The sequence below is a fragment of the Haliotis cracherodii genome, unplaced genomic scaffold (genome assembly GCF_022045235.1).
Source record: "Haliotis cracherodii isolate W230 unplaced genomic scaffold, xgHalCrac1.p SCAF_12, whole genome shotgun sequence".
Lineage (NCBI taxonomy): Eukaryota > Metazoa > Mollusca > Gastropoda > Lepetellida > Haliotidae > Haliotis > Haliotis cracherodii.
Window position 1 is genome coordinate 18463703 of NW_027266267.1, and position 26768 is coordinate 18490470.

Consider the following 26768-nt stretch of genomic DNA (forward strand, 5'->3'; position numbering starts at 1 on the left):
TGAGTGAGTGGGTGAACAGAGTTCCGGTTATATCACGGCATGTGAGCTTTATGGAGGAGGAAAGCCGGAAGTGATGCAGGTCTCAGACGTTTACAACTTTGGCCGAACCAACGAGCACGGGTGCCGACAAACCTAGAAACATAAAAGGGGCGAACCCATGACCAATCTGCGTATTGCGGTGACTGGTCCATTCGTCTCCTCCCCTTAGATTCAATAAACCGCAGTAGATATGCGTTTCCTCAATGTCTTTACTAAGATATGCATGTACAACGTGAACGCAGGAGGCGTACACAGAGTATATAGGTACCGTTAGTACACCTCAGAAAATGTTACGCTCTACGAAGTTGAAAAATAACATATTTTACAACATGACAAGAGTTGTCTTCTTTACTTTTTGTTACGCGTTAATCGTATGTTCTGAGTACATACGTAGATATTACATGACAACATTACATGAATTACGCAGTATCTGCCCCTCCTGAATACGTATACGTATTGCAGACGTGAATACCTTTTGTAAGTTACGAGCAGGGCGTTAATTCACGACTGACAGAAAATCAAAGTCCCATGTTGTTCTATATATTACTCGTCTTGTTTCAGAGAAACGTGGATATTGAGACCTTAAATGTCAGCTCCGTTAGTCGTTGGAAAAAAGGTAATAAATACATAAACTCCTTTAACGCTTCCTGAACAATGGATGACGTTATTTGTAAATATGAGTTGATGTGACGTCGCAATATAGTCAGAGGAACAGTTAGAGTGAACGATTCAACCAGAAAACACGATAATCTCTTGTGAGAACCACTGGAGTGAGTGAGTTGGGTTTAACGCCGCTTTTAACATTATTCCAGTTATATCGCGGCGTGTCAGCTTCATGTGGGAGGAAAGCCCGAAGTGATGCAGGTCTGAGACGTTTACCAATTCGGTGAAACCCACAAGCACGGGTATGGTGCTGACAAACCTAGAAACATAATCGGGGCGAACCGGGATTCGAACCCACAAACATTGGTTTCCGGCGTGCCCAAGGGACGCAACTCTGCACAGCGAATCGCAGCGCCTTAGACGACTGGGCCACCCGCGCCCCGAGAGAACCACTGGAACTAATACACTGATATCCGGGCGACTGTAGGTAACGGTCACTCTCCTACCCAGAGTTCCATGCGGCCGGCAGCCAGCTAGCATAGTACCTCTGCCACAGGCCAGCTCCATGTGACGATTCGTCACATCTTTCACAGTCCATTCAAGATATTGCATATGCTTTTCATCCGTTTCATGTTTGACGAGTCTACACATTTTCATAAACAAATGTCAAAGAATGGTTAACTTTCATTGAGAAAGTATGCAAATACGTAAAAATCTACTTGTTTTTGCGTAGTTATCCTATGTTTACATTGGTTGCACGGCTCCACGTGCTGTCATCGAAGCGCAACGGAGAGCTAGCGACACGGTCACTTTGATGCATAAATATATATTGTCATGCAACTCACTGTCGCAGTTGTAGTAGCATATCTATATAGTTATGCAAAACAATATGTAAAGCGCCCCCAAATACTTACATTAGTCCGTTCTATACTGAATTCTGAAAAAGCGCGTTTGTTTACAAACAAGAGAAAAGTCCGGTCACGTGATATGCAAATTAGCCTGTGGCAGTTGTGTTATGCTGAGTCACCCCTGCGACGGAGGGTGGGTAATAGTGTACAGGTACCGATGCCTTATATGGGTTATGTTCGATCTTTGCAGTTGAGCTCACTAGGAGTTATATTTTTGAAAACATTATCAGTCACTTTGAAGACCAAGAGCGTGACAGTTGTCAGATTTGTTAGACATCACAACAACAATTTTCAGTGTGATATCAGTTCTCAGTCGAACACAACAGCCATCGTTGGTCAGATCAGTGAAGGTTCTTTACAAGTGTCTAAGTAGCACTAAAGGAAAAGGCTAACTAGGCACTACCCAGTGGATATGGCTTTATATTCAGTGAGGTGTTATGTTAACATTCTTGACTATGGCATACTTGTTGTCCGTATAACAGACAAGGGTAACACAATATCATCCTTTGTACCTATATTCATGGACCCTCGATGTTTTATTGTCCATGTGAACTGGTATCACATATACGTGATCACATACATGTATTGACATGTAGCAAATGTTACATTTGGGATAACATGTTGTGTATTCAAACTAAAGGATGCAAACATAGCAGTGGGGAATTGTGATATTTATTTCCCTAAAATCTTTTACACTCGATACATCGGATGCAACAGTTACAACCAAGATAACCTGTTTGTCTCACGCCGTCCTGCGCTTCTTTGCTGTCCGAATATTTTTGTGTGTTTCCGATCTCCCGCTCGCCCTGAATTTTTATTCCGATGTGAAATAAAACACGTTTTCTGATCTTAATTTTCCCCGCCGGTGTGGAAATTGATTCCCCGATGTGACATGAAAAAATATTCCTACCGTGACATGTTCAATAAAAAAAACAATTCAGATTGATCTTTCTTTATCTATATTCATTAAAAATTCGTTTCTGAAGTAAGGCGACTCTTAGTTGAATTTAAGACTATTACCAAGTGTTCTTTAAAACTTGATATAAAAAACTGTATATAATATGTTGTTCAATTATTGAAAAACAAGGTTTTTGGTTTTTTATCTCCTGCACGCTCTGTTGTTGGTTGAGGAAGGAGATGAGAAACACATTAAACAATGTGGATGGCTATATATAAACTATCTCGACAAGACAATCCTCTGATTATTATTATAATCAACGACCCACGCTAGGTTACCGAGATCCATTATATCTCCTCTTTTGACCCGGAATCACCACGTGGGCCCCATGTCTTGATGTGCCATGCGCCCATGAAGATCCAGGGTAGAATAGGTCTTCAGCAACCCATGATTGCTGTAAAGGGCGACTATGCTTGTCGTAAGAGGCGACTAACGGGATCGGGTTGTCAGGCTCGCTGACTTGGTTGATGTATGTCATCGATCCCAAGTGCGTTGATCGATGCTCATGTTGTCAATCACTGGATTGTCTGGTCCAGACTCGGTTACTTACAGACCTCCGTCATATAGCTTGAATATTGCTGAGTGCGGCGTTAAACAACAACGAAACAAACAAATATGCCATGGCATAATACGGGGGGCGGAGAACTGAGCCATGTCAGTCTGCCAGTCAGATTCAAATAGTTTAATGTTCATTAATTGGCATCACTGGACCATAAGTTTCCAACGGGGATGTAGTGTACAGCCTATAAGCATTCACACTGACTCATAACTAAACTAAAATACAGCTGGTGGGAAACGGGACATAAAACTCCTGTAGTCACGTGAACTCCTAACAATCAGTGGCAGCTATCCCACCAGTATGAAGCATAACTGCTTGCTTGATATTCCCATAGTGTGGGTCTTGCTGTGGCGTAGTGTTGAAGGTAAGGCGGCTTGAATCTTAATGATCATATAATGTTTAGACATTTTGATCTGTGGAAGAGTGTATTTGTACCACAGTAGCAATTTCACGCTTAGTTTAGGAATCTACGGGGGCAGTCGGGTAGCCTAGTGGTTAAAGCGTTCGCTCGTCACGCTGAAGACCCGGGTTCGAATCCCGATGATATAGCTGGAATATTGCTAAAACGGCGTAAAACTTTACTCACTCACTCACTAGGAATTTACGAGGGTACAAATATTGCAGGTTTAAGTATTTTAGATACGATGATAATGGATACTGCATTCCAGTAAGAGCAGTTTCTTTATAGATATTCGTCAAACTGACAAATGAATGATGAAGTTGAATTGTGTCCGTTACATCATGAATATAACTACTTTGTAATCCTGTGTCCAATCACCCAGAGAGAGTGAGTGAGTGAGTGAGTATGGTTTTACGCCGCTTTTAGCAATATTGCAGCAATATCACGGCGGGGGACACCAGAAATGGGCTTCACACATTGTACCCATGTCGGGAATCGAACCCGGGTCTTCTGCGTGACGAGCGAACGCTTTAACCACTAGGCTACCCGACCGCCCCACACCCAGAGAGAAGCCTAGAATTTTCTTTCAGCAACTGATGTTTTTATATGTTTATACCATGTCATATTTGGCTTACTTGTTCTTAAATTTGTTCGATATTTTTTGTAGTTTTTTAGTTTTATTTAAAACCTGATATGTCTGCCATATGTCAGAAAGTTTACCGTAATAATTTGAGGGGGACAGTGTCAAGTACATGCCGGTTCATCACAAGTGCAATGCAACTTGACCTAGTTCCGGCCTGAATAGACTGCTGCGCTCATTTACTGTAGAAAGGCCTGTTTATCAAATTCAGTAAAATCGAAGTTATCACATAGTAATCCAAAACACGAGTAAGATGTCCAACATAGAATTAATCTTAAACAGTATTGGTCATTATGGCTTGAACATGCCTGTTTGGATTTACAAAATAGGGACATTTTATTTGTAAAGACTTGCTTTGACGCTGTGTCGAAGCCTGCAAGGACGTGTTGAGGTATCTACATTAGTTACAACAAGTGTTGCAATATGTGTCAGGCGGAAAACCTTACAAGGGATGCTTACAGGATATGTGCCCACGTGATTCTGTTGTGTATCATTGAAGTGGGTCAAGTATTATGGCGACAATAAGGTTTGGGTACATAAAGCAGACATAGCTGCAGATTAAAATCTTCACTCCGCCCTGAATGCGACCTTTCAAACCATTGAAAATATTCGGTTTAACCGATGCCACTTCCTTCATCATATTCTCTTTAACCGAAGAGTTCACAGTTTTTTTGTGATTGTGTTATGGAAGAAGTTTCGACTTTGAAACATTTACAGATAGGGAATCAAAGTAGACGTCTAAAATGAACACACAGGGGTTACTGTCACGGTGCTTAGCCAACAATTACGCTACCTACGCTGTCGGCGCTAGAATACGCCTCACACACAGGTGCCACGCAATGGTTTAAAGAGTTACTAGCGAACATGGTCGTGAAATTTGAAAGACCGATGGTACATTGCGTATTGACAAACATAAACCATACTGAAGCCTACGGATACAGTAAAATACGTTTATAACGAACACGCTTATACCGAACTCACGGATATAACGAATATGTTTTTGGTCCCCCACATTTGCTGTATATATGTTGTATATATGCTTATAACGAACTACGGTTATATCGAACTAATATCAATGGTCCCTTTGAGTTCGTTATAACCGTATCTTACTGTATATTAACGCTGAGTTATAATAACAAACGTAAAACCTTAAGGCTTTAGGGAAGTAACACACAATGAACTCACACAGCGTCAGGTGCGTTCAACAAACTGATGTGCACAAGTTAGCAGCAATGATTAATAACTAATCAGTACTATCACACAAATGACGTAATGGATTAGACTTGTGGGAACTAGACTTTTAAAGTCGGTTAACGCCCTTGCCTCGGGAAGATGCCTATTTTCGACTTTGGTATATGCATTTAACATAATTTATATTGTGGCATAACTGACACATTTCACACAAATCTTTAAGTGCTTGCTCTAAGTACCACGATTCATAAAACAATATTGACTAAATTCAATAACTATCTAACATACTAAAACGAAACCCTATTCACAAATTGACGTTGACATCTAAGCTCGTAAATCTATAACCTCGGATACACCTCTTTAGGAGATTTCAACGCTCACCATCCAATGTGTGGCAAAAATAAACGTACTGATAAAATTCGGCAAATTCCTTATAGACTGAATTGACAGTAATAATATAAATAATGTTAAATCATAACCAACCCGATATCCTACCAGCCATTTACAAACCTTTGTGGACCTTTCTGTGACTACAGAAAAACCTTTATTAAATACCCAGTATAATGATACCTGGAGCGGCGACCACTGTTCCACAATAACCCCCACTATTGCCAGTACCCAGGAAGGTCCAGGTTAACATAGGTCTTCAGCAACCAATGCGATAAGAGGCAACTAACGGGATCGGGTGGTCAGACTCGCTGCCTTGGTTGATTCATGTCATCGTATCCCAAATGCGTGGATCGATTCTCATGATGTCAAACCTTTGAGTGTGTGGTGAAGACTCGATTATTTACAGACCGCAGTTATATAGCTGTCAAAACAAACAAACAAACTCTATCCCCAAATATAATAATAGACCCAAATACCGAGAAGATAAATTAAAAAAATAAATAAGTAAAAAAAGCCTACCGCCGGCTGTTTATAAAACTCTGCTACCAAATAGACAACATAAATACAAAACACAGGCACACAAACCGTCAAAACATACTTCACAAACAAAAAACATGAAATTACTACTTAATGTTTACCGTTATCCAAAATGAAACATACACATAACCCTAACTGCTAGAAAAAAAAGAAAGAACAGAAAGGCCCTCAATGCACCAAAGAGACACCGTTCTAAATTACAATTGGTAAAACAACTAAGAAATAATACCAAAAAACAAATCATTGGCAAACTTTTGATAGTATCTTATAAAAGGCAAGCAATTTCTCGAATATTGTGCAACAGATTTAAAGTAATACGAGATATCTTCTATTTCGCCACATATCACGAAGTTTATTGCTGCCCACTTTTTCACAAAGAAGCAGCTACCTCCATCACCCACTTTAATTTCAGGGGCGGTGGGGTAGCCCAGTGGGGAAAGCGTTCGCTCGTCACGTCGAAGATCCAGGTTTGATTCCCGACATGGGTTCAATGTGTAAAGCCCATTTCTTGTGTTCCCCGCCGTGATATTGCTGAAATATTTCTTATAGCGGCGTAAAAAAAACACTCACTCACTCACTCACTTACTTTAATTCCAAAACTCTACTACAAATTACCACAAATTTTCACAGAGACTAGATCACACTCACTTATCACATAACGCAACAATGAACATAAATGAATTACCCAAAACACTAAAAATACCAAAAAATACAGTCTCAGCCACAGAGCTAGACAATATAAGTTAAATCACATTAAATAAACTCCCCATCATTATGTTTTTTAAATACTGTCATTACTATATCTTGCACAATCCCCAAACAATGGACCGCAGCTGAAATGATACTAGTCCTTAAACCAGGGAAACACCACATGAGCCTCCCTGTGACCGTTTCATTTGCCTAAACTCCTACCTTTGTAAAATCATGGACTCAATTATAAATACCAGGCTCAAACTCCAAATCTCTCAAAAAGAACATACTAGCCCTGACGAGAGCAGCTTAAGTCCAAATCGTCAAACATTTACATTAGGAGCAGGATGTCAGACCAACGCAAAACTAAAAACAATACACACTGGACATTTATCGATGACAGCAAAGCTTTTGACATCCTTATGGGCAATGGCCTGATGCAAAACCTAAACAACAAAGCAATACATGGACGTATTTAAGATATCCAAAGATTTCCATTCATACTTTCCAAAGTGACAAACACTAGAGGTCTAACACAACTCTTTCTGATACCTGATCGTTAGATAATGGTTATCAAGTGATCATGAAAGACATCATTTCTCTAAATTTCACCGTATTCATGCAATTGGGATACGATGACATGCATCAACCAAATCAGCGAGGCAACTCATCCGATCCCGCGAGTCGCCCATTTCAACCAGCATTGTTTGCTGAAGGCCAATCCTAACCCGGAACCTCACGGGACTAAACACATTAATACTAATATTAGGCATAACCATAACATAAAACACTTACTTAATTACTTGACTAGGGCCCAGTACAAACCCATCTACATAAAATTGACAAAATATCAAAACACAAGCAAAAAACCCTTAAAAAGTTGAAACACCCTTTTTATAACACACCTACTTAAACTACTCCATACTCATAACCTAGGTATACCACATAACCCTATTCCTGACACATATAGTCATGACAAACCACCACCTGACACATACATCCCACTACACTACGCTACTATTACAACCACAATTTAATAAACCAGAAAATAAAACAGCACTGGTACTCACCTCGTACTGGTACTGGTACTTTCAACTAATATGTCTCCAAATTAACACGACCAGTGACGCCTTGCCAAAGATGCGACCCAGTATCAATGCGACCTCCCCACCCCCTCCCCAGTGGAATGAAACAATCCTTACCTTATTCCACCCTTACCTTAATTCAATCAATCAGCAAATAGCACTGCTTATTAGCAGTGAGTGGAGCACTTCCGTAAAAACAATACAATAAAACAATTGAGCCAACAGTTCAATGATTGGTAAGCGGAGAAGGTGTGAAAAAGCTTGAAGGCAAATGATAATACAAAGGCTGTTGATCTGAGGAGTGTGGCCTTTGACGAAGCACTTTCACACATAAGAAAATCTGCGTATGAATACATCCTTATACATATCGATCCATGCCGATACTCCATGAGAACTGTATACGTTTGGTATCAGATGACTTGAGTGTCCTTGGCCTGAACCCTGACTTGTTTGATGATGAGATGTATACACTTAATGAAGGCATATCATTTGCTTCCATATGATAACGTTTATGACACTCTCATGGACATGTTCGGTATATTTCACATTGAACCAAACGATAGAAAAGGTAAAATAAAACATCATAAAAAAGTGTTTTAAAAAAGATTTATTCATGACACCGCCATCTCCACGCACCACCACCGTTAGGATTTGGCTGAAGAGGATTTGAAAATCTATCTGAAAACACTGTTTCCTTAGAAAAGCAATGAAAACTCGAAAAATAATGTCTCTGAAGGGTCACTGTACAGGCACTTGGTCACAACAGCTTATGAAACATGATGAAGTCAATTGCAGAACACGCACAATTAATCTAAACACACGCCCCTCCTGTGTCAGAGCCACAACTGTGACATTTCTTTCTCATATATGTTTCTAGGACTTACCGTTATCCATGAGGGAGGAAATGTGTCTTTGTCATGGAAACAGCCCGACCCCCCTGTCAGGGAGTTTTCAATACTAAAATCAGGCATATGTGTCTTCAACGTTACTGACTTTGACAACGTCACAGCCTGTAACCCGAGAGTAGAGTTCACAGGAAACGTGACATCAGACGGAGCTGGAGTGTTCAGTTTTGTTCTGCGGAATGTAACACTGGAAGATGACGGCTCGTACATCTGTTCACCTTACCATAGGGGATCAAGGATTGCTCGTTGTGGAGAAGAACTTCATGTGTTGGGTAGGTATTTTATGTACGTCATATTTAGGTTATGGAATAAGACTAAATGGCAATGTATCTTTACAGGCTAAGTTTAGTGTGAGATGTACGTTAACATGAGAAGATGTAAATGGTTAACTTTCAGTTCGTTCATCATCCCTTATATTGTAGCGGAATACCAAGTTTATGCGTTAACTGTGCAGATCTATATCAAAATTGGACCTGCATTATTCCAACATCAAATACAGCATGGTATTGATATCAGCTATTGATAATGCTAATCATGATTGAATCGGCAAGTGCATCGGTTCATGGACATTCTATATCTTTGGAGAGTTATTTGAAAACGCCTGAAACCCCGAAATGACATATTTTTCTTCTATTGGAATGAAGATACCATTGCTTCATGAGACTTTTCCCAAATGAGTGAAAAGATATAAGCTGTCGTGGCTACAATTATAAACCAACAGGTGTATATGTGTATGTTTCTATGACTTACAGTTATCATGAGGGAGGAAATGTGTCATGGACACAGCCAACCCCCCCCAACCCCCAATACTAAAATCAGGCAAATGTGTTTTCAACGTTACTGACAATGTATCTGCTTCTTCACCAAGTGCATTGTACTGTCTCGAATAGACACATGCTTTTAATACACACTGTTAACAGGAACAATTTGTGATTTAATCCAGTGGCAATGACCACTAACGTTCAATGCGTTATTTTCAGATGTCAATGCCACTTATGGTCTCCATGGAGAGCCTCTGTCTATTTCCTGGAATTTACCAAACCCTGGCGTCAAGGAGTTCACGGTGATGAAGTCAGGTGAATGCTTCTTCCACATAACGAACTATAAAGAAGTCACGAAGTGCGGCAACGCAAGCGGCTATTTCACCGGTAACATCACACCATCAGGAAGTGGGGTATTCAGCTTTGATCTGCCTACTCTGAGCAGATCGGATGATGGATACTTCAGGTGTTTTGCTGGCTCGCCAAGTTCAAAAGGGCCAAGAATACCTGCATGTGGACAAGAGGTTTCTATAATAAGTAAGTACTGCTTCTTACTTTTTGGCGTACTTCTGCAACGACTATTTAGTGACTGGATGGTGAGCTATAGATGATCATGTTTACCTGCTATGTAACTAAATAACTGTATTTAGTAAGTATTGCTTATACAATGATTATTTAGTGGCTGAATGATGGGCATAAGATGACCAATGGTCATTTTCAAGTACAATGTGAAATAAAGGATGTGACTTCGAGTGTCACCCGAGTAGGCCCGGACAACTGCCTGGCTTAGGAATGCATCCCTTGGTATACTGAGCCAATTCCCTTGCAAAGGTACAAAGAATTGGTTTAGATTGTGAGGCTCTACCGGAAGTTTTTGCACCCAATGATTTTCAATAGTGTTGCGACCAGGAATCCATTGAAACCTGTACAGTGTGTACGTTGGAGTTGTGAAACTAACGACCAATTGTATGTGACAAGGGTACCCCGACTAGTTTAAAAACTTTGTCACGATAATGAGGTCTGACAACCCACACATCACTGAGCCACTGCTGGAAGCGGTCATAAGCACGTGACATTATCAATAGTTTGTCACTGGCAAAATCATCATGTCAATCACCTAATCATGCAGATTTGTAACCAATTGTACACAATTCTATCTAATAAATGCCTGTCGACGACGGCCCTACACTGAAGCTTAAATGCTTGACGATGGTGTGTAACTAAAGCAACAAAACCCTTTCCATATCCTATAGAAATCTCAATAGTGTCGATAACACGTTTCGGACTATATCGTAGGCATGTGTTTATGAATGATGATACCAGGTGTTCATGAAAAGATGAGCGTATCCTGCCCGACTGGTGTCACCCGTCACAAACACACGCAAAGGCAAGTCAATTGTTCACTTATAAAAACACGGGAACATATGGTACAAAATAGTGAATTGCATCAGACATAATTTTCGTCACTGATGCGTCAATTTTGTAAAATATCCTCCACATATCTACCATAAAACTTTTTGAAAGCTTTACTGAGGTTTTTAATGTTGTAACCGTGATCAAAAACCTCCTGAAAAAGAGTCATAAGACTTTCTTTGAAATTTTGCTGGAAAGAGCATGCTCGATTGTATACCAAAAGTTGTGAAATGTAAACACCAAATGCTGGAGCTGCTGGAATATTGCTCAACATGAATGGATAGTTGACTATTGGAAAGTTGAAGTCATCCCTCTTGTGGAGTGTTTTGTCACTTGGAATCTTTATGCATCTAATTATGAAACACATCAAGCATCTAATTATGAAACACATCAAGCTGTCTCACTGGTCTCCTATATTTCTAGTTCAGGTGGGTAAAACGGCGGAAGGGAATTGTGATTAAGCGATATCAGATCATCGATATACCTGAAGTTGAAGTTAAACGTTTTGTTGCCAAATTACCTTGTTTTGACTTTGCCAATCCGAACAGAAACTCCGACTCGTACGCATAAAGAAACAGATCCGCTAGAAGGGGGGGCACTAATGCTGCTCATAGGGATGCCTACTTCTTGCCTAAATGTCTTACCCCCAAATTGTAGTAGATGCTATCAATGATAAAGTCCAGCATTTCACATAATTGCTTTCTCAGCCAACTTCAAATGGCATTTGCGTTTAACTTTACAAATTTTCCTGATCCTCTGAACTGTATCTGTGGTCCCCACGTTTTGTAACAATTACTCTATAGATCAAGGAATGAAGTGTTTCCTGAAGTTTCTCATGTTGGATAGTGGTGTACAAAGTCGAAAAATCAAATATGCACTTGGTTCTTTTCTGAGATTGAAAAAAGTCAAGCAAATCCCGAGTTTTTGAGAATCCACATGGTATTGAATCAACACAATTAATTAACGTAAAGGATATGATAACGACAGAGGCCACCGTGGCCCGCACAACTGCTTTACATCGCCAGGGTATGCTCTGGATGAGGGTCCTGGATGCAGCCCTTGGCATCCATTGCAACACGAGCTGTTCGTAAGGTGGGAGTTATCTTGTTGGAACTAACGACTACTTCTGTGTGCAAACAGCCTTCAAACTCCATACCAATAAAGAAGTCTGACAATCACACATTTTTGAGCCATCGACATATGGGTCGTATTGTGCTATGATACACTGCTGGTAGCGTTCATTAGCAGGGCAGGGCCAACTTGCACAAAGCGATCTTAGTGCAACGACTACTGTAAGCCTCTGTTAAAGTAGGGGAGTTACGATCATCTTAGCGCTAAGATCGCTTTGTGGGCCAAGTGGGTCTCACTGAACACATGTGACCAAACTGCATGATCTTAGGACGCCTTGCCAATTCCATTCTACAGTTACTGAACAACAGCCACCCATCATTATTTTACCTTACATAGGGTGACAAAATCATGCTAGCGGTCTTGCTGCATGTCTTGTCCGAGACTGCGTTGCATTTTGGTTTTCAAAGGCAGTAATTAAATAAAATAAAGGTTAAATTAAATGTGACCACTCTATCATTCAACATGTGATTCACTGTTTCCTGTATCATATGTGTAAGGTTTTGAATGTGCATCAACGTTAATGTTAATGACAATAATTGTCTAACCACAAAACCAGGCTATGTATCTAAATCACACTGACACGCGTGGAATATTGCTTAGGTGTAAGCATGGTCCGAAAACCAACGAAAATATCTGAACTGAATCTCAACCGATATTGGTTTTTCAGACATCGTGCTGAGCATATATGTTGTTGATAAATATGTTCATTAATGATATGTATTAGCATCTGGTATATCACATCAAGTGAATCATTTTTCTATATTTCTATCTAAATCAGATGACTTACAGCATCCATACATCGTCGGTCCCGATGCCACGCAGCCTGGAAAGGGGTTAAAACTAGCCTGTCACTTTAATATTGCCGTTAACAGCCACAGGTACCATCATATTATCGCATCCTTCACGTGGAGGAAGAATGGTGTAACCCTAGAGACAGGACACAGGTATAATGTGACGTCAGTACATGCTCAGTGGATGCTAAGCCTGCGATATTACATTAGCTTTCTGACTATGACCGATCTAAGTATGGAAGAGGACACAGATCGCTACACGTGTCACGCCCAGCTGGATCACCGCCTCAGCACTGAGGAGAGTGATGCGTACACCACAGAGAAGAAATGTGAGCTTTTCAGAATATATGAAGTCAATATGTTTCCTTGCCTGCAATGTGGGAGAAATGGAGTTTAACCAGATGCACCAATGTACGTCTTTTACTGTCTCGTATGTCTTAAAATATATATCCTGGAAAAATGCACACCAGTTTTTTCGAAATATTCTAAACACAATACATGAGACATTTAGATTACAACCTTAGCTACGTGGAATTACGGATTGTCAGCCCAGATTGAATTACGTTCAGACCCTTGCATGACCAGATAAACTTCGCTTCCGTGTTCTCAGAGGGTGATTCCTAATATTCACCATTTTCTTTTTAAAAACAAATGCATGAAAACTCATCTGGTCAGTTGTTGAACGGCGCCCCATGTGATCGTTTTTGACGTCATAAACTATGAACGGACGACATTCATATGACGTCATGTTGCTATGAGACTCTTTGCAAACAATAAATCAGCATGGTGAAATAATTATATTGTTCAGTTAGAATTAGTCACGATAATTGTTGATTATCAAGAGAAACCATGACTATGTCATTCCACACATTAGTTCATGTAACGCAATTAATCTCAGGACCAATTGTTATAATAATGAGATCAATAGTGCTAATATATTGTATATAAGTAAATAAATAGATGTGAATCATTTTCCAGTGTCAACAGATCTCTACACAAAGTATACACTTGCCCGTGAGGGAGGGAACGCCACCATAGTATGGAAGATGCCCAGCCAAGGAGGTCGGTTCCGCGTTGAGAAACCGAGAACACACGCCTTGATGTCCGTGATAGACGACAATGTGCATGTCTGGCGGTCATTCTGGTCAAAGATAAGGATAACAGGGATTATTGTCTTCCCTGACTCTCGCGCTTTGCTGCTGACAATGTACAACGTAAGGTTAAGAGATGCTGGACACTACCACTGTGGCCGATCGTTGTGTGACAATGTTCTGGTTGTACAAAGTAAGTATAATTTCATGGTGTACTCAGTATTACGGCATCGTATTATGAATGTTTCTACCATGATCATATAGCTAACATGTTCTGTCTCAAAGACAGGATGGCAACCGGCATATAAAGGGAAGATTCCACAACGCCCTTATTCCTGAAGTAGGTAAATGTGGTCAGTGCACTTAATGTGCACACAATATATTATACAAGACAGTGTTATTTCTACTGCCCAGTGAATATTCAGGTTAGAATTGTTCTCCAGCAACCCTCACTTGTCGTAAGAGGCGATCGGATGATCAAGCACAGTGACGAAGATAATGCATGTCATTGCATCGCAATTTCGAAGATCAATGCTCATAATTTCAATCAATAGAGTGCCTGTTTCAGTTTCCAAAATGTAAAGACAGCTATCGTACAACTGGATTATTTCTGAGTGCAGTATTTTTTCCCACTGCTCACAGAACCACCAAGCAAACCAGCCATACACGCTAGTGATGCAGCTGTTGTAGGAGGACCTGTGACATTATCTTGCTCCTCAGAAGCGAAGAGTCTGCCGAAAAAATATCGCCCACGACTGTCTTACATCTGGAGGAGGCACAACAAACGGCTACGACATGGAGGGATGTATGTGATGAAGGGATCTCACCTTATTGTCAATGTAACCAAGAAACATCACAGAGGCAGATATTCGTGTCAGGCCAAGGAAGGGAGTCTGGCCTCTGCATGGAGTGATGACATCAGTCTTGACGTCATGGGTAAGAATATGCTATTCTTGTGTAAGAATTACTGCTGATGTAAATCAAGATGCATGTTCACTCAAATGACGCACCCACATTTTGAGTTTCATAGGCAGAATGTTCACAATTTTGCAAAAAGGTGTTTCTTATACCATGGAGTCAATAAGTGAATGAGGTAAACGTTACTATAGACAATATTTCAATTATATTACAGTATAATTCTATATTGGCAAACGCAGAATCTCCTTAGTATATCAATTTCTACTTGTTTCAGGTTTACATATGTTGCCCTCATATTTACATATTTGTTGTGTCATCAAATTCCAAATGTGTGATGCACACTGCAGTTGATTCTGTCTAAACAGGACTTCATGAGGACCAGAATTGAAGTCTGGTTTACCTGGACTCTGATTGATCAGATTATTGCTGCATATAAGAAATAGGTATTTAGGATAAGATTGAAAGAGTGAACATGTTTTTTACGCCGCTTTTAGCAATATTCCAGAAATATAATGGCGGGGGCTGAACAAAATATCATTAAAGAAAGCATACATGGACCGAAAATGTGATTCGGTATTAACAGGATTCCAGATTAACAGGATTCAGAGTCCGGATTCAACAGATGAGAAAGTATGTGTTTTTTGTCAACAGAGTCACCTTCCAAACCAATCATCAGTTCCCCGGTGGAGACTGTGTCAGTACGGACTGTAAAACTGATGTGTTTATCATCCTCTTTCTCGTGGCGGCGTCATCATCACCCCGGTATCATCACATACACTTGGAGGAGGAACAACATCAAGATACAGAGTGGAGGGAGGTATGACATTGACGGACCTATGCTCACTATCACTGATGTCGGCAAAGAAGACGCGGGCAATTATTCCTGTCGAGCAGAGGAACGAGGATATCGATCACCTTGGAGTGACGTTACAGAGGTTGACATCTTTGGTAAGAATGCAAAGCACAAGTTCTAAATCAATGTTAAATACATGGTATCTTGAAATGGATTGACCAAAAATTGTGGAATTGTGTATGTTTTTAATTTATCCAGATACAATAACGTGTAGTGCAAGAAAATATTTGATATGAAAATATTCTATAATATTGTGAAAGTGTGATATACAACAGTTTTTTGGTGGTTATAACAGGCCCTGCCCCTCATGTCAGCGCCCACGTTCAAGCTACACCTGGGCAGACAGTGACACTGACATGTTCCTCCCCTGCCCGGAGTCGATCCCGGACTGCGCATGTGGCCTTCACGTGGAGAAGGAACAACGTCCAAATAGAGAGTGGAGGAAGGTATCAGATGAGAGAAGGAACTCTCACCATTACTGATGCCAGAAAGGAGGACGAGGGCACATATTCATGTCGGACTGAACACGATACGTTGGTCTCTGACTGGAGCGAGACAGCTGAGATCCTGATTTGGGGTTAGTTTTAATCTTTTGTATGAGGTTATCTGACAAAAAGATTATGTATAGATGTAAATGCATCAATATCAAATTCTTTGTGCCTCTCCAGAATCAGAGAAACGTCTTCAACTTTTTTATCTGTGGCAGTCATAGACAATGTTATTTCAAGCTTTTTCATTTACATTATGTCCTTCGTTTGTAGCTGATCCATCACATAGAACAGCTATTGTTGCTGGTGCATGTGCAGCAGTCATTGCAAGTGTTGCCATTATTTTTGTCGTCTTCCTCCTTCTATACAAAAGGACCAAACGTAAGTATATGCACTTCTTTCTAAATTCCAAAGGTAGTTGCATGTTGAATTGTATGTCATTCTATATGGATATGCTGAATGAGTGCACTGGATGTCAGTCGTTTACCACTTTGGTGAAGCCCACGAGAACAGGCACTCGGCTGACATGCATTAAACCCGTGAAAATCCGGGTTAGAATTGGTCTTCAGCAACCCATGCTTCTCTTAAGAGGGACTAACGGGTAGTCAGACTCCCTGACTTGGTTGATGCATGTCACCGTGTACCAGTTGTGTAGACCGATGATCATAATGTCATAATGTCTGGGACAGATTATTATTAGAGCCCTGTCATATTGCTGGAATATTGATGACTGTGGTGTTACACAACAAAGAATAAAAAAAACAGAAATACAGAAACGTACTCAGGGCGAACCAGGATTTAAACCCATACTCAAAGGTATATGCTACGCTTACGGGACATAACTATGTGGCTTAGGAGCTAATATTGCAGTGGCTAATGTACGAGAAACATAGTTTTAGGTAGAAGCTTGGCAACAAGGTTTCAACCAATGAACGCTCATCAGTTTCTGCTGGGAGCTACCGGTTGGGCAGGATGCATACCCTTTTTCTGGAACACCTGGTGTCATCACTGATTTTCAGTGGTGCATACACAGCTATTGTCCCTTTGTGTCAAATGGAATCTTTTTCGGCGGATAATCTTGAATGGTTATTCTCTTGCATTGGCAATATATGATGATTCCAAATGAAAGTTCTTTGTATGCACTTTCAATTGATATATAATATCACCACCACACGAAAGGGGGGTGTGGGGGGTCTTGCAATTCGATGACCGTGTACATACTTATAAACGTAACACAGATGAATGTTTTGTTTTGAACGTTGAAGAGTAATGGTATCATGAAAACTTCTTAATGAATAGTTCATGATCACGTTTTGTCCACAGGTTCAGTGGAAATAAGGTAAAGTATTCATTTTCAAATACTATATTCAAATGATAATAATCAATGCACATGCCTTATCCAATAATCACTTACACACCCATCTAATTCTTTGTATGGTTATTTCTTTAGAAATTGATTATGATGAAATGATACACTTCTATGAATATACAACTTCTGTATTACAAGGAATTCCGTGTAGATACGGCCTCCCACGAGTCTATCACTAAACAATATTTATCTCATTTCCTTTGTCCATTTTGTGTATATATCTTAATCCTTCTTGTCTTAATACTAGCTTCCAATCAACTTGTCCATATCAATCACTCTATTATCTTACTCTATCCATCCTTGTTAATACTATTTATTCTAATATGTACATCAATCAGGCTCCAACCTTAGGTGTTGTGTAAACATGGATCTATCCTTATTCAACCTGTATAAATTATAATTATCCTCAAGTATATAAGCTTCTTACTTTGCACTTCTGTACATCACTTTCTTGATAAGGGTGTTAGTATCTACACAGAAACGTTGACTTCACTGTGACGAAGAAGCTGTATGTCCATAGAATTTGTCTCCCTTACACACCCATCTTGAGACATTAAAGAAATAGCATAGTATAAACCAAAGCTCCTCTTCTCGAAACGTACGATCTTCGAATGTTGAAAGAAGTGTAAATTTTATTTTTCAGAATTAAGGAAAGAAATGTGATATCTGTATTGTTTGAAACTTAGTACTCTTTTTAACCCTGTGCTACATGATATGCCACGTGCATGTACAACTGAGATCTAATATTCAAATGCAGTGATTTTAGCAATGAAAGTTTTCACGTTTTCGAGTGATTACCATCAAGGATTTATCTCACCTCCAATGTCATTTTGAAACACATAATGAGGGTGGACATCATGTTATCCAATCAAGGTAGCAGGGCGCATTTCCTGCTTATTCCTCTAGTTTCTAATAGGTTGAAGTGAGACGTTGCATTTGGATGGAAACAGCGTGTTTGCTTAGCATGGCCATCGGCTACTTAGGTCCACCGTGCTCCTAACCGCCCCCCCCCCCCCCCCCCCCCCAACCCCACATCCCAACAAAACTTACTTTTCCTGAAGCTTTAGAGTGTCCTGAACATGAAATCATATGTTAACATTGAAAATATAGGGATGTACTTCCTGTTTTCATCATATTTGTGGAGGTACCCTCAAAATCGCGATTTTGCATTCCACGTCAGCGTCATTTTTGTACTTCAACAAAGGTCAATAAATGTTTTTAAAATTGTCCAATTTCCATGTGTAATATATAAAAATACGATTACGATTATGTTACTTTCATAAAAATATAATGACAAGCATAATAGCTATTAAACTTTTACTTGGTAGAATACACATATGCCAATTCACTCTACGCAGATCGCTCAAACTTTCACGGGGTGCACGGTGGACCTAAGTAGCCCATGGCCTAAGTTCATGTCAAATACATTGCTGTATATTGTAATTCCACAGATACATCCCAGCAGACAGTGTTCGAATGAGCGACATCGACCAGTCAGCAATTCCTGTTTCAGATGAGGCCACGCTAATAAAGGACTAGTGTTAGTATTCGGAAACGTCATGAACTTCATGAATGGTTAAGTGAGATGGATAATGTTGCTTTGAGCACCATGGCATGGTATTTACACGGACTGACAAATCATCATTGGTCAATCCAAGATTCCAGTCACACCACACAGGGAGTCTTTTACTAACATATTATGAATTATTATGTTACTGATAGCATTTATCGCTTTTTGTCGTTGCCGTTTCGTTCCTATATTTGGTTATGTATAAGAAGATCGGTCCACAGATTTTATTAGTTAATCATAAATGTTACACGTTATATAGTACAATGCCATACACTTTACCACTCTTTGTGAAACCACATGTTTACAGTGATTAATTATCATGAACCATGCCCTGGGCGTATATAAGATTCCAACAGATAGTCAGCAGATCTTGACATTTTCAGGGAGGTTACTCTGCATCCAGGCCGCTGTTGCTTGTGTTGCTTGAAAAGCAATATGACCGTCAGGTTCTGTGTCACGCTGACAACAAATCAGAATTGTCTCCAGATGACTCGAATTGAAATTGAAATCCGGCCTTAGCATTGGTGGTGTTGTATATATTGCTTGAGAATATATGGGTTCTGATTTCCTCTGAAATAATTATATGAACGTTTAACTATGTTTGTCTTTCTTCAATAATCCTTGTTGTGTTGACAGGAAGCTGACACGAACAGTTGTCCTTGATTTATTGTGTTAAGATGGCAATCCTTTCAAACGTCTTCACGTTCCTGACCTTAATTTTTGTGTTGTATGACTTCAATTTCTGAAAATAAAAACGTCTGCCATAAACATTTCATGTTGTCTTTTGCATGCGTGAACATTGACTTACTGACCAGCAAGGTTCTACAGTGTGTGAGACCACTGACCTGTCCTTCGTTTCCAGACTACAATATCCTACAACATTCAAACGCAAGAAACTAAAGATTGAGCTTCGATAGCACACCCTCCCTGCTTTTTGAAGACATACCTCCTACAACACACCCACTTCCTCCTGTCGTCTGAAGACATACCTCCAAATACATACCTACATCCTCCCTGTTCTCTGAAGCCATACCTCCAACTACACACCTTGTTCTTTGAAACCATACATCCTAGTACACATCCCCTTCCTCTCTGCTACAAGAAGCCATATCTCTTGCTACACACCCACTCGCTCTCTGTTGCAAGTTGTCATATCTCCAACTACACACCTACGTCCTCCCTGTTCTCTGAAGCCATACCTCCAACTACACACCTACTTCCTCCCTGTTGCAAGAAGCCATACTTCCTACAAAACACCCACTTTCTCTCTGTTCCATAAAGCCATACCTCCAACTACATACCCACTTCCTCCCTATTGCAAGAAGCCATATCTCCAACTACACACCCACTTCCTCCCTGTTGGAAGAAGCCATATCTCCTACTACATACCCACTTCCTCTCTGTTGCAAGAAGGCATACCTCCTTCTACACACCAACTTCCTCTCTGTTGCAAGAAGCCATACCTCCTACTACACACCCACTTCCTCCCTGTTCCAAGAAGCCATACCTCCTACCACAAAACCTACCTCTCTGTTCCATAAAGCCATACCTCCTACTACACACCCACTTTCTCTCTGTTCCATGAAGCCATACCTCCAACTACACACCCACTTTCTCTCGGTTCCATAAAGCCATACCTCCTACTACACACACACTTCCTCCCTGTTCCACGAAGCCATACCTCCTACCACAAAACCTACCTCTCTGTTCCATAAAGCCATACCTCCTACTACACACCCACTTTCTCTCTGTTCCATAAAGCCATACCTCAAACTACACACCCACTTTCTCTCTGTTCCATAAAGCCATACCTCCTACTACACACCCACTTTCTCTCTGTTGGAAGAAGCCATATCTCCAACTACACACCCCCTTTCTCTCTGTTCCATAAAGCCATACCTCCTACTACACACCAACTTCCTCTCTGTTCCAAGAAGCCATACCTCCTACTACACACCCACTTCCTCCCTGTTCCAAGAAGCCATACCTCCTACCACAAAACCTACCTCTCTGTTCCATAAAGCCATACCTCCTACTACACACCCACTTTCTCTCTGTTCCATAAAGCCATACCTCCTACTACACACCCGCTTCCTCCCTGTTCCAAGAAGCCATACCTCCTACCACAAAACCTACCTCTCTGTTCCATAAAGCCATACCTCCTACTACACACCCACTTTCTCTCTGTTCCATAAAGCCATACCTCCAACTACACACCCACTTTCTCTCTGTTCCATAAAGCCATACCTCCTACTACACACACACTTCCTCCCTGTTCCACGAAGCCATACCCCCTACCACAAAACCGACCTCTCTGTTCCATAAAGCCATACCTCTAACTACACACCCACTTTCTCTGTGTCCCATAAAGCCATACCTCCTACTACACACCCACTTTCTCTCTGTTCCATGAAGCCATACCTCCTACTACACACCCACTTTCTCTCTGTTCTATAAAACCATACCTCCTACTACACACCCACTTTCTCTCTGTTCCATAAAGCCATACCTCCAACTACACACCCACTTTCTCTCTGTTCCATAAAGCCATACCTCCAACTACACACCCACTTTCTCTCTGTTCCATAAAGCCATATCTCCTACTACACACCCACTTTCTCTCTGTTCGATAAAGCCATACCTCCAACTACACACCCACTTTCTCTCTGTTCCATAAAGCCATACCTCCTACTACACATCGACTTTCTCTCTGTTCCATAAAGCCATACCTCCTACTACACACCCACTTCCTCCCTGTTCCAAGAAGCCATACCCCCTACCACAAAACCTACCTCTCTGTTCCATAAAGCCATACATCTAACTACACACCCACTTTCTCTGTGTCCCATAAAGCCATACCTCCTACTACACACCCACTTTCTCTGTGTCCCATAAAGCCATACCTCCAACTACACACCCACTTTCTCTCTGTTCCATAAAGCCATACCTCCAACTACACACCCACTTTCTCTCTGTTCCATAAAGCCATACCTCCAACTACACACCCACTTTCTCTCTGTTCCATAAAGCCATATCTCCTACTACACACCCACTTTCTCTCTGATCCATAAAGCCATATCTCCAACCACTCACCGACTTCCTCTTTCTTCCATATAGCCATACCTCCTACTACACACCCACTACCTGTCTGTTCCATAAAGCCATACCTCCAACTACACACCCACTTTCTCTCTGTTCCATCAAGCCATACCCCCAACTACACACCCACTTTCTCTCTGTTCCATATAGCCATACCTCCTACCTCAAACCCTACCTCTCTGTTCCATATAGCCATAGCTCCAACTACACACCCACTACCTCTCTGTTCCATAAAGCCATACCTCCTACTACATACCCACTTTCTCTCTGTTCCATAAAGCCATACCTCCTACTACACACCCACTTTTTCTATGTCCCATCAAGCCATACCTCCAACTACACACCCACTTTCTCTCTGTTCCATAAAGCCATACCTCCTACTACACACCCACTTTCTCTCTGTTCCATAAAGCCATACCTCCAACTACACACCCACTTTCTCTCTGTTCCATAAAGCCATACCTCCTACTACACACCCACTTTCTCTCTGTTCCATATGGCCATACCTCCTACCACAAACCCTACCTCTCTGTTCCATAAAGCCATACCTCCAACTACACACCCATGTCCGCTCTATTCCATGAAGCCATACCTCCCACTGCACATCCACTTTCTCTATGTTCCATAAAGCCATACCTCCAACTACACACCCACTTTCTCTCTGTTCCATGAAGTCATACCTCCTACCACAAACCCTACCTCTCTGTTCCATAAAGCCATACCTCCAACTACACACCCACTTTCTCTCTGTTCCATAAAGCCATACCTCCTACTACATACCCACTTTCTCCCTGTTCCATAAAGCCATACCTCCTACTACACGTCCACTTTCTCTCTGTTCCATAAAGCCATATCTCCAACTACACATCGACTTTCTCTCTGTTTCATAAAGCCATATCTCCAACTACACACCCACTTTCTCTCTGTTCCATGAAGCCATATCTCCTACTACACACCCACTTTCTCTCTGTTCCATAAAGCCATACCTCTAACTACACACCCACTTTCTCTCTGTTCCATAAAGCCATACCTCATACCACAAACCCTACCTCTCTCTTCCATAAAGCCATACCTCCTACTACACACCGACTTTCTCTCTGTTCCATAAAGCCATATCTCCAACTACACACCCACTTTCTCTCTGTTCCATGAAGCCATATCTCCAACTACACGCCCACTTTCTCTCTGTTCCACAAAGCCATATCTCCAACTACACACCCACTTTCTCTCTGTTCCATAAAGCCATACCTCCTACTACACACCCACTTTCTCTCTGTTCCATAAAGCCATACCTCCTACTACACACCCACTTTCTCTCTGTTCCATAAAGCCATATCTCCTACTACACACCGACTTTCTCTCTGTTCTAAATAGCCATACCTCCTACTACACACCCACTTTCTCTCTGTTCGATAAAGCCATACCTCCTACTACATACCCAATTTCTCTCTGTTCCATAAAGCCATACCTCCTACTACACACCCACTTTCTCTCTGTTCCATAAACCCATATCTCCAACTACACACCGACTTTCTCTCTGTTCTATATAGCCATACCTCCTACTACACATCCACTTTCTCTCTGTTCCATAAAGCCATACCTCCTACTACATATCCACTTTCTCTCTGTTCCATATAGCCATACCTCCAACTACACACCCACTTTCTCTCTGTTCCATAAAGCCATACCTCCTACTACATACCCACTTTCTCTCTGTTCCATGAAGCCATATCTCCAACTACACTCCCACTTTCTCTCTGTTCCACAAAGCCATATCTCCAACTACACACCCACTTTTTCTCTGTTCCATAAAGCCATACCTCCTACTACACACCCACTTTCTCTCTGTTCCATAAAGCCATACCTCCTACTACACACCCACTTTCTCTCTGTTCCATAAAGCCATATCTCCAACTACACACCGACTTTCTCTCTGTTCTAAATAGCCATACCTCCTACTACACACCCACTTTCTCTCTGTTCGATAAAGCCATACCTCCTACTACATACCCAATTTCTCTCTGTTCCATAAAGCCATACCTCCTACTACACACCCACTTTCTCTCTGTTCCATAAACCCATATCTCCAACTACACACCGACTTTCTCTCTGTTCTATATAGCCATACCTCCTACTACACATCCACTTTCTCTCTGTTCCATAAAGCCATACCTCCTACTACATACCCACTTTCTCTCTGTTCCATATAGCCATACCTCCTACTACACGTCCACTTTCTCTCTGTTCCATAAAGCCATACCTCCTACTACATACCCACTTTCTCTCTGTTTCATAAAGCCATACCTCCTACTACACACCCATTTTCTTTCTGTTCCATAAAGCCATACCTCCAACTACACACCCACTTTCTCTCTGTTCCATAAAGCCATACCTCCTACTACATACCCACTTTCTCTCTGTTTCATAAAGCCATACCTCCTACTACACACCCATTTTCTCTCTGTTCCATAAAGCCATACCTCCTACTACATACCCACTTTCTCTCTGTTCCATAAAGCCATACCTCCTACTACACACCCACTTTCTCTCTGTTCCATAAAGCCATACTTCCAACTACACACCCACTTTCTCTCTGTTCCATGAAGCCATACCTCCTACTACACAAACCCTACCTCTCTGTTCCATAAAGCCATACCTCCTACTACACACCCACTTCCTCTCTGTTTCATGAACATGGTCAGAGGACATGCCTGATAGTATGAACACGGGAGATAAATGTGGTTACAGAACATGTCTGACAGCATGAACCCCTGAGAGAAAAAAGACTACATGGCACGTCTGCCAGTTTGAACACGGGAGACACCTATAGCTACAGGGTATGTTTGACAGTTTGAACACGGGAAACACCTATATCTACAGAGTATGTTTGACAGTTTGAACACGGGAAACACCTATAGCTACAGGGTATGTTTGACAGTTTGAACACGGGAAACACCTATAGCTACAGGGTATGTTTGACAGTTTGAACACGGGAGACACCTATAGCTCCAGGGTATGTTTGACAGGTTGAACATGGGAAACATCTATAGCTACAGGGTATGTTTGACAGTTTGAACACCGGAGACAATTATGGCTCCAGGGTATGCTTGACAGGTTGAACACGGGAAACACCTTTAGCTACAGGGTATGTTTGACAGTTTGAACACGGTAACACCTATAGCTACAGGGTATGTTTGACAGGTTGAACACGGGAGACACCTATAGCTACAGGGTATGTTTGACAGTTTGAACACGGGAGACACCTATAGCTACAGGGTATGTTTGACAGTTTGAACACGGGACACAATTATGGCTCCAGGATATGTTTGACAGTTTGAACACGGGAAACACCTATAGCTACAGGGTATGTTTGACAGTTTGAACACGGGAAACACCTATAGCTACAGGGTATGTTTGACAGTTTGAACACGGGAAACACCTATAGCTACAGGGTATGTTTGACAGGTTGAACACGGGAAACACCTATAGCTACAGGGTATGTTTGACAGTTTGAACACGGGAGACACCTATATAGCTACAGGGTATGTTTGACAGTTTGAACACGGGAAACACCTATAGCTACAGGGTATGTTTGACAGTTTGAACACTGGTAACACCTATAGCTACAGGGTATGTTTGACAGGTTGAACACGGGAGACACCTATAGCTACAGGGTATGTTTGACAGTTTGAACACGGGGGACAATTATGGCTTCAGGATATGTAAGCGTGAACATGAGAGAAACATATGAGTCAGGGTCATGTCTGACAGTTTGAAAATTTCATGTATGAGCAGGATTCAAAACATAGATCAATTTTCTGAATCATTTCAGCAAGACTTGTTCAACGTAAAGAATTCCTCGGCTAAAAAAACTTTAACCAGAAGCATTTGTCTAAACGCGATTTTATTTTTCTTATGTGTACATGTATATTGTACCCTGGACCCTCGGCTGTAAATCAGTATATTACTGTCTGACGCCAAGGGTTGGAAGGGAATGGCTGGGATGGTGCTGTTTTGGCAATATATTAAATTTAAGAATCAGAGAGATGGGCACGGAGCATCATCATCAGTGATTGAGATAGTAATGATTCATTCCACTTGCTTCAAACACAATTTTATCAAACACAAAATCTATTACATTCTCTGGGAATTTTGCATTAAACCGAAGCAATATCCGTATATACTTCACACTTTATACATCAAATACTTACATGCATGACACACGCTTAGATGACTCGCCTTTCCTGATAATTTGATTGAAATCATAGACCGTCATTTCCTCCCGCCTGTCTGTTATGGTTGCCCGTCAGACCTCACACAGACACACGTGTCCACATTAACCTAAATGAATGGTTTTCATATCAAGTTTGATGATAGTG

At 41.1% G+C, this 26768-nt stretch overlaps 1 protein-coding gene across 1 annotated transcript; it reads left to right on the plus strand.

Moving 5' to 3' along the window:
- The first annotated feature begins 3353 nt into the window (after positions 1–3353).
- LOC139457607 (obscurin-like) lies at positions 3354–20047 on the plus strand. Its single transcript, XM_071238964.1, has 11 exons — positions 3354–3431; positions 8878–9177; positions 9886–10203; positions 12989–13330; positions 13980–14285; positions 14735–15028; positions 15662–15958; positions 16159–16440; positions 16625–16732; positions 17675–17690; positions 19172–20047. Exons 1-11 carry the CDS (start codon positions 3368–3370, stop codon positions 19257–19259), a joined length of 2415 nt encoding a protein of 804 aa, XP_071095065.1. The 5' UTR covers positions 3354–3367; the 3' UTR covers positions 19260–20047.
- Positions 20048–26768: the final 6721 nt, after the last annotated feature.